The following is a 9,422-nucleotide window of genomic DNA, read 5'->3' on the forward strand; positions in this document are numbered from 1 at the left end:
CACACCTGGTGAGACAATGTCCCTGCATACTTAATGAGCCATTCATTCAGGTGTGTCACCTATAGCTAACTTAAATATACAAGCTTCATAAAAATGATCATTCTAGAAGAAAATTTCAGATGGCATTTAGAGGCTTTTGCATCTGAACTCTTCATATATACACACACACATATATATATATATATATATATATATATATATATATATGCATGCACATACATACATACTTTATAATCTTTTCAAAACTAGTCAACGTCTTTCAAAACTAAAGTATACATTTTATCATACGTATTTCAAAGTAAAGGATTCATTAGTTAGTTGATGACTTTATTTTTGACAAAACACATACAGTATATATTCCTCATCTCAGTATAGCAATAGAGTTTGCTAAAAGCTGTTCATTCAATACAGCAGTATTTGAAAATCGATCATATTTTGTAAAATTACATTTATATTTGCATTTATGTCAAAACCTAGACACTTTTAAACATCAAAAGGACATTTATTAATATGTATTCGTGTCAAAATGACATATAAACAGATTTTCCTATTCAATTTTGCATGGAAACGCTTCCAAGACGCTTGCGTGTCGCGTGAAAAATAGGCGTCAGTTCTATTTCTAGCATGCACACGTTTTCCACGCGGCTCGTGCCGCGCCTGAGACGCGCGTCTCACACAGGCAGTGTGCAAACTCTAAACTGTTAACATGGGAGCCGAAATAAAAACGGACACGCCAAGCAGCTGAGACGCTTACGCCACGCATCCAGTGTTTCACCGGCCTTATCCAGCGGATGTGGGCGTTTCACAGGTTTGTATGGATCGCCTCACATTTGCGTTTGAATAGCGCGGTCTCCGTAGGCGGAGTCACATTAAAACTTAATCAGCTGAGATGAGAACGACTGACATCTCTCTCTTTACATACATATTATATAAACTGTGAATATTTGTTTTTTATAAAAATTACTTCATTTAAAAGAAGAGAATTCAAGCTTCATGCCTGTGTGTCTGTATGCCTGTTTGACTGAGTATTCGCTGAGTTACAGTTCATTTTCGGACGCGTTTCAGAATTGACTTCACTGACGGAGAGTAGGCAGAACTCGCATCATGTTTATTTTTCTTTATTTGGTGAAAAGCACAACACTTTGTTTTTATTATGAGCATACACAAAAAAAATACACACTAAACAGGATCGATTGATGTATAACACAAGCATATAAGATAAAAATTAATATTTTTAAAAAAAATGTTTTTTGCACTCATACGGAAAAAAACGAGCCTATCGCGCCGGCCCCAGGGAGTTAAAAAAATACCCCAGTTTTTATGCTGGTCGTATCATTTTATTTTGATGTATTTATCCGCCACACCTTAACCCTCTGAGGTCGGCAAATGCGCGGGCGCGTTTTGCTGGATTTTCTCCACATTGTAGCACTATAAACTTAAATTAATCCGTCATTTATGGTCATACAGAAAAAAGAAATATAAAAAAAGAATCTGTGATATTTCTACTTTTGTATGTGTCCACTTACAATCAAATCAAAACATTGTGCTTTTGTAAAATAAAGAAAATAAACAGGGTGTGCGTTCTGCCTCTCCGTCGCGGTGAACTTTTTTTTTCTTGAGCATGTCTATAAACTGAAACAAAACTCAGCGAATACTTGTCACACATTTATGAGCCATACACCTTTATAAACATTTAAGCGTGTACTTTTAAATGATCGGATTCAAACTGAAAACAAATATTCTCTGTTTAAGTAATTTGTATAAAACCAACAAGATGTCCAGCTTCTCAAACGCTTCCTAATTATTTTTAATTTGACCACGCCCACTCGCGCAAAAGAGATTCACATGCAAATCTCCACATGGAACGCGATCGCGCTCATTACCTCAAAAACAAAACACCAAAACACTTCACAAGTCTCTGCTTTTAGACGCGCCTGAGCTTACATTGGATTTACCTCAGAAGAAGAAGAACGCGATTTGAAGACAAGAAAGATGTAAGGTAAGAAATTCTTACATATTAGTTTGTTATTGTTGCATAAATTTCACATTGCAGTTGAACTGTTGCTAGATATATGGTGAATATTATAATATTTAGACCCGTGTTTACTGTTACTGTGTTTGTGGATATCTGCTCAAACGTAGATATGTATATGGTAACCATAATGTTTTATATTTGAGCGCGATCGCGTTTGAATGTATCATATTTTGGATCGTGATCGCGTTTGAATGTATCATATTTTGCAGCGCGATCGCATTTGAATGTATCATATTTTGGATCGCGATCGCGTTTGAAAAGCAAAACGCACCAAACGGCTTCATGTTTTTACTATTATCTCATTTCATATCATCATAACGAATGGAAACATTTGAAGTAACATGATAATCAATATATTTTTCTCTAGCTTAGTTGTTACTGAAATCTTTTGGAAGATTTATACTGCTATAGGTTATTGTTATTATTATTTTATCCAGCACTGCGCATAGGAGCTTATGCCTACAAGGCACAACAAACCTGGTGTTCATTATATTATATATTGTTGGAAACATTTGTGTGTGTGTGTGTGTGTGTGTGTGTATTCTGTGAATTTTAAAAAGCAATTTTAACCATAAAAATCTAAAATTTATTCCCAAAATCGTGCAGGCCTTTCTCTTGATATCAGTATGTTCACTTTTTTTTTTCAGGGCCCAGATGCCACTGAGTCCTGCTGACTTCAACATTCACATGAGTCTCTGTACATGAACATGGTAAAGTGAAAATCAAACACCTTGGAAATGAAAGGTATGTACAATGTTTTTAGGAATGGCACAAAGGTCTCTGTCTTTGGATCATTGTTTTCAATAAGTGCTTTTTTGGCATTTGTTGTGTATCTTTGGACTATGTTGTGTTGTAAATAAATCCAAACAATTTAAAAGCCATTCTTTTTTAAATCTCCTCATTTACAGTATTGTGCAAGGTTGCTCAGAATGACAGGGCCTGATAGCTCCTAATAGGGCCGTTAGGGGAGGGTCTTTGTCTTTCTCAGGTGTGAAAAGCTTACATATTAATGACCTTCCGCATAAAGCTTTCTCACACAAAACACGTCGTAAAATTTTTAAATCAATATATTGTCTTATCTGAATGAGCAGTCAGGGTGATTTTCACATAGTTTTAGAGCAAATATTCTAGGCTACGTGATACAATTTTCAAAAGTCTTGTGAAGAAATAATCAGTATGGGTTTCATGGCCTTATTTCAGTGAGATTTTTTTTTTGTATTTTCACAAACCACGCATAAATGTCATTATCTCAAAACTACAAACTTTTACATACATGCTGCTGATATATTATTGTAGCAGAGTTTGTGCTGAATACAGTGTAATTAGACTTTAGCCATGAAAATGTCACAAGTAACAGAAATAACCACAAATGTCAGAGCATGTCAGAACACCTCCAGGGCCCAGAAAACAGCTCAGACCCCAGAGGGTTAAAGGCCGGTCCGTGAAAATATTGTCTGATATTAAACCGGTCCGTGGCGCAAAAAAGGTTGGGGGCTGCTACAAGTGATATACATGTAGATTTTTTTCCTTTTTTGGAGTAAGCGGGGGGCGATTTGAGTGGAGCGCGAAGCAAACTGCGTTGAGCGCTGAGCGATAATGAGCGGAGCGGCCTGATGTAGCTTTGAGCGGGGGAGCGGAGGGGTGAACAGTTCCGTGAGCGATGAGCTGAGATTCTCACCGCTCCACTCCGCTCATATGCTCTGGCAGCGGCAGGTGACTCATTATGAATTTAAGGAAAGTAGTTCTGCTGTCCTCTATTAAATGAGTGCATGGGGAACTAATTAGGATGTTTTTCTGTTAATGTGTATGTTGCAGAAAGAGACGAGTAGTGCTCTGACCCACGCAGGAGCCCATCTGGATCTTTCTGCTTTCTCTTCCTGGGAGGTCAGTTTCTCTAGTCTTGTCTGTTACAAACATCACATTATTTTTTACTTTGTTTCCCTCTTGTTTTCTAGTTAATGTTTTCATTTATGTTGTCTCACACACACATAATAATTATATTGAAATATCAGAACTGTTGTTTTATTCTTGTAGGAGCTGGCGTCTCTGGGTCTGGACAGATTGAAGTCTGCTCTCATGGCTTTAGGCCTCAAATGTGGAGGGTGAGTAGAGACACAAAGTCCTGCTCACGTAGCACTCTATTTAATTCTAGTTTCACTTTTCACTGGATTTAAATAAAAGATTCATAGGACTGACAGTCCCTGATTCTTGAGTCTGAATGTAATGTCTGGTAGAGAGTGTGTGATTTTATTTATTTTTTATGTTTTCTTTGTAGTACACTAGAAGAGAGGGCACAGCGTCTGTTCAGCACTAAGGGCAAATCTCTGGAGTCATTAGACCCCTCACTGTTTGCCAAAAACCCAAAAGCCAAGGGACCAAAGAAGTAAGCCCATCCCTGTTCATTAAACAAGGGACTTATTTACAAAATATTTGTGTTTTTACTTGGATTCAGCCCTACTTTGTATACATTATTTGCCCGTTAAATGTAACTTTGATTTTTTGTTTTGTTTCTGCAGAGACTCGGAGCGCAACAAGGAAATTGGTTTTCTTGAAGCTCAGATTTATGAATATGTGGAGATCTTGGGGGTAAATAAATCTGCCTGCTTTCATTTTAGTAGTTTTGTGTTTAGTCTCCTCTAATTTCACATGTACTACAATTTAGCAATATTTGATTTGCAAAAGAACAAATGGATTGCTTGAAAATGGAACGCTAGTGTGCTTATATTGCATATAATACACAGTATATTATCTATATATAAATATACTTGCATATATATTTACAGGGCCTAAAATCTTTTTGCCACACCTGCCAATGGCCGGTGACTTAAGAAAATTTCTCTGTACTGTACTATAAGTGTTGTAGCCATTAAAGAAAACTTATTTAGTTTCATATTTATGTTTAAATATTATAATATTCACTTTTCATAATCAACATAGATGAAATTTAAAAACAGCCTGAGTAAGATAGGCTACATCAAAAGATGCGCAATATGTCGGGAGACATGGAGTGGGTCAGGCATGATTTTGACTGCTTCATTAAGTGTTGTTTTTTAGAAAGCTTTTCTTTCAAGTGAATTTCATTTTGTATAAATCGTATCTTAATTTCAGTCAATTTCCTGGATTTAATAAATAAGTAAACCAAGAAGAACGGTCGGGTGTGGAATGGATTGAAGTGTGTAACAAACAAACCCACTGCCATGTTTCCACGGCCTTTGAGTAAGGCCTAAACAATACGTCTTTCTGTTTTTAATGAATTTCTAGAATAAATGTCTATATAATGTCTAATAAATTACAGTATGTCTATAGATAGTAAAGATATTTGTGGCTTTATGCAATAGGCTATATTGTATAAGGTGGTATAAATAAACAACTTATTAAAACAATATTTGAATTCCATAACCTTAGATCTATGGGTTATTTCACAGATTCTCGAACCAGCAAATCACAAAGGGCATTCTGTAAAACTATATGTATGTATATGTGTGTCTTTAATTTGGCATTAGGCACCAGGCATCATCTCTAAAAAATAAAATTGTTGTCAGGCATTTTTAGTGATAAATGTTAATGATTTCTGTTTATTTGTCACATTGAAAATGGAAGATGCAAGCACAATGAAAGTGGGATACAGTACTTAATGCAGATCTTTTTATTTATTTATTATTTATTGTTATTAACTTCTTTACGCATATGCTAGTGTTCTGCTCTGTTTACCGCGTGGTTTTGGCAAGGTGACATCTATTATGGACGTTGCTGGGAATTCTCTGGAGTGATAACTCGAAACTCATGTATTTTGTTGTAGGAACAAAGGCAGCTGACCCATGAGAATGTTCAGAGGAAGCAGGCGCGCACAGGAGAGGAGCGAGACGAGGAGGATGAAGAGCAGCCCAGTGAAAGTGAGAGTGAGGATGAAGATAATGAGATCATATACAACCCCAAAAACCTGCCACTCGGCTGGGATGGAAAGGTATGCTTGGTTTTGTTGTAGTGGTAAGGTTTGGCTAAAGGAAAGTTCATTCAAATTAGATATTGAGATGATTCATTGATTCCAGTCTGTCCAAAAGGTAATGAGACTGTAGTGATCATTAAGGCTGGGCCTTAACCTTGCCCTTTGTCTTCTCTCTTCAGCCAATTCCATACTGGCTGTACAAGCTGCACGGTCTGAACATCAATTACAACTGTGAGATCTGTGGGAATTACACGTACAGAGGACCCAAAGCCTTCCAAAGACACTTTGCAGTAAGTTTCCAAGAAAAATTGCTCTATACCAGTGGATGTATTTATAGAGCAGGATCTCATTTTAGTTAGTGATTTCTTTGACTACATAGAAAACTATATAAACGTAAAGTCGTAAATTAACAAATAATGTAACTGTACTTTTACAATATGAGGGAGAGAATATGTGCTATTATAATTTGATATAAGATAGATATAAGATGTGTAATAATTGTAGTAGTAATAATAATAGTGTGAGACTAAGTTTGTGAATGATAGCAAAGTGAAATCTGTTTTCTCCATTTCAGGAATGGCGTCATGCACATGGCATGCGCTGTTTGGGTATTCCTAATACAGCCCACTTTGCCAATGTCACCCAGATTGAGGATGCAGTATCCCGTGAGTACACTAATTCTTAAAAGATCTGTTCTTAATGGAGTGTACAATATGTTGTAGAGTTAATAATGATAAAAAAGCATCTTTCTATCTCCAGCTGTGTTAAGGTGTAACTGCTAACATAGTTGACAACTGTACAGTTTTTTTTTTTTTTTACAATCACTAGGATACATTTCTCAAGTCACTTTTTCAAAACTCTTCACACAGTTCTCCTACCAACTTTAAACTTTCAAGTTAATTTTACATTCAAAACTCACTAAAACTACCAAAACACTCCATACATGTCTTAAATCAACTAATTTTTCCATAACACTGGCAAAGGTTTCACCCAGTAAACACACTTTGTCACTCATAAAACACAGACCTAAAAAACACTTACAGCGGGCAGCATTATACAATGTTTTCTTTTGAAAGCCGTCTACTCTTTATAACTCACTGCCGTATGTTACTTGGTCAAAGTTTACATTACAGTACAAAATTATTTGTAAAAAGTTTCCCCTTTTGTATTACTGTAGAAATTTAGCAAATTGCTGAATTTTGTATTATGTTGGGTTTTGAACTTTAGTTGAACCATTTTGAAGTGTATTTAAACATTCAAATTGGCCTGTAGGTACAGTTTTGGTGGTGGTTGTTTAAGTTAGAATAAAATTGATGTAATTTGAAAGCAGTAGTTCATTGAATACCTTTTGTGCAAAAGCACTGACAAATGATCCATAGTTTAGCTCACAAAGCCTGCTGTTGTGCTCACAAGTTACTCAAACTGGTCCTAGCTATTGTAAAAAAAAAAAAAAAAAAAAAAAAAGTTTGAAGGATGATGTCTTTTATGAAGTACACATTTTAATGAAGGAAAAATATGATGGTGATAGGGTTGACACAAGGAACCTTGTAAATTTTTTTTTTTTTCTGAAATAGTCTGGTCAAAGCTGAAGTCACAGAAAGCACTGGAGCGATGGCAGCCCGACACAGAGGTGAGTTGTTCAATCAGACAAAGTACAATCAGACGTTATGATCATTGGAGCCACTTTTACCTGTACAGTTCTGCTCTGGCTCAAGCATCAGAAGCTACATTCTGTTTTTGCTGTGTGATTTTTATTTTATTATTTAAAAAAATGTGTAACATTTTTTGGAGGTTGAAAGATTAGTGAAGTTTTCAAATGACTGCAGTTTTGTATAAATTAATGATTTGTTTATTGCCTTGCAGGAGGAATATGAAGACTCCAGCGGAAATGTGGTCAACAAGAAGACTTATGAGGATCTGAAACGACAGGGGCTGCTGTAGGGCCCTATTGCAACACAAACAAGATCTCTGAACATACGAAGTACTGTGTAAATATTGAAACACATATGTTTCTCTAAGTAATGGCGAGTTTATTCTTATTGTCTTTTCCAGTTTGTTAGAAATGTGATTTGTCTTTTTTTTTTAATAAGTTTGTACATTTGTATAACTTTTTGATTATTCACTATTTTCTCATTTGGTGTCTTAAACATGAGACATACTTTTTATTAATCAATAAATTTCAGTATGTTCTGTAAAAATTCATGACTTTATTAAGACTCAAATAGTAAGGTGGCTTTACTCCATTTTTATTCAATAGGCATCTGTCAATATATTAAAGAATTCATACCCCCCTTTTTTTCTACATTTCATTCTACATTGTTGCATCAATCCCCCATACCACATAACAAAGCAAAAATCAGATATCACATTGGCAAGTATTTAGACACTTGAAGTTAGCTCAGGCGCATCTCATTTTTTCTGGATCATCTTTTAGATGAACAAAATACTTACTAAAATGCAGATTTACATAATGTTCCAAAGATCATTTTACCCCATCAAAGGTCCTTTATGTGTGTAATGATAGCACATCTGTATCAAGTGATCTCCTTCGAACAACGGCATCTTGTCAAATCCCTGTCCAAAAGATTCTATAAATGTACAAACCCCTTCTGCATCTAAGAGCATTTTCTTTTTGCCAGTATTGTTTGATGTATCTTTGTCACACTTTGTGTTTGGGACTCTTGATTATAGAATGAGATCCACAGCCAAAGAGTAGCTTAGAAATTTTACAATCATTATTAAATTAATCCAATAAAAAAAATAGTTACTGTTAATACAGAGCATTATACATGTTATTGTCAGTGACTGAAGTTTTGTTTCAACAATTAGAAAATAGAAGACCCCATAACATCTTACTGTTAATAAATGTAAATATGTTCTGATTTATCATACAGCTCAGTTTGCATATAACAGTACAATATGTAAACTTTCTATAATCTACATACAAAATATAAGATACATTAACTCAGTTTTGCTAATGATTAATGACAAACCCAGGATAGAGAGATTGAGTGAATGTGGTCTGGACTCATTGTGTCAGAGATGCTGTATAAAGGACAGAGTTTCTGCACTGTATTCTGCACTTCAACATACACTCATATTCTACAGGATCTGGAGGGTACAGGGAGTTCAGTCTGTTTGTTATTGTGTCAGAATGAGAAACTGGAGGAAGAGCAATACAAACAGGAATTATCATTAAATCCAAATACACACTCCTCTTCAATTCCCTTTCTTGATGATCCTCTCATGACACTGATATCACTCCACTCAACCTCCCAGTAACAGTGTCTGTACACACTCTACACAACACCTGAAAACATCTGTCAAATATGTCTGGATGATCGGGATACTGCTGGAGTGTGCAAGTGAAAGTCACCACTCTGTTCCCTTCAGATAGACAGAGGTTTTTGTGCACTGTGTTTGGATTCAGAGTGAGTTGAT

At 35.7% G+C, this 9,422-nt stretch overlaps 1 protein-coding gene across 1 annotated transcript in view; it reads left to right on the plus strand.

Annotated features, from left to right (window-relative positions):
• sf3a3 (splicing factor 3a, subunit 3) overlaps window positions 1–8,755 on the plus strand; it is a 14,419-nt gene extending 5,664 nt beyond the window's left edge. Inside the window, exons 9-17 of the mRNA XM_084132048.1 lie at window positions 3,851–3,919; window positions 4,070–4,137; window positions 4,311–4,418; window positions 4,552–4,621; window positions 5,835–5,999; window positions 6,161–6,271; window positions 6,556–6,646; window positions 7,556–7,611; window positions 7,845–8,755. Coding sequence (XP_083988174.1) covers window positions 3,851–3,919; window positions 4,070–4,137; window positions 4,311–4,418; window positions 4,552–4,621; window positions 5,835–5,999; window positions 6,161–6,271; window positions 6,556–6,646; window positions 7,556–7,611; window positions 7,845–7,922 — 816 coding nt within the window. The 3' untranslated portion in view covers window positions 7,923–8,755. The remainder of the gene's footprint in view (window positions 1–3,850; window positions 3,920–4,069; window positions 4,138–4,310; window positions 4,419–4,551; window positions 4,622–5,834; window positions 6,000–6,160; window positions 6,272–6,555; window positions 6,647–7,555; window positions 7,612–7,844) is intronic.
• Window positions 8,756–9,422: the final 667 nt, after the last annotated feature.

Source organism: Abramis brama, assembly GCF_963993115.1.
Source record: "Abramis brama genome assembly, chromosome: 12".
Lineage (NCBI taxonomy): Eukaryota > Metazoa > Chordata > Actinopteri > Cypriniformes > Leuciscidae > Abramis > Abramis brama.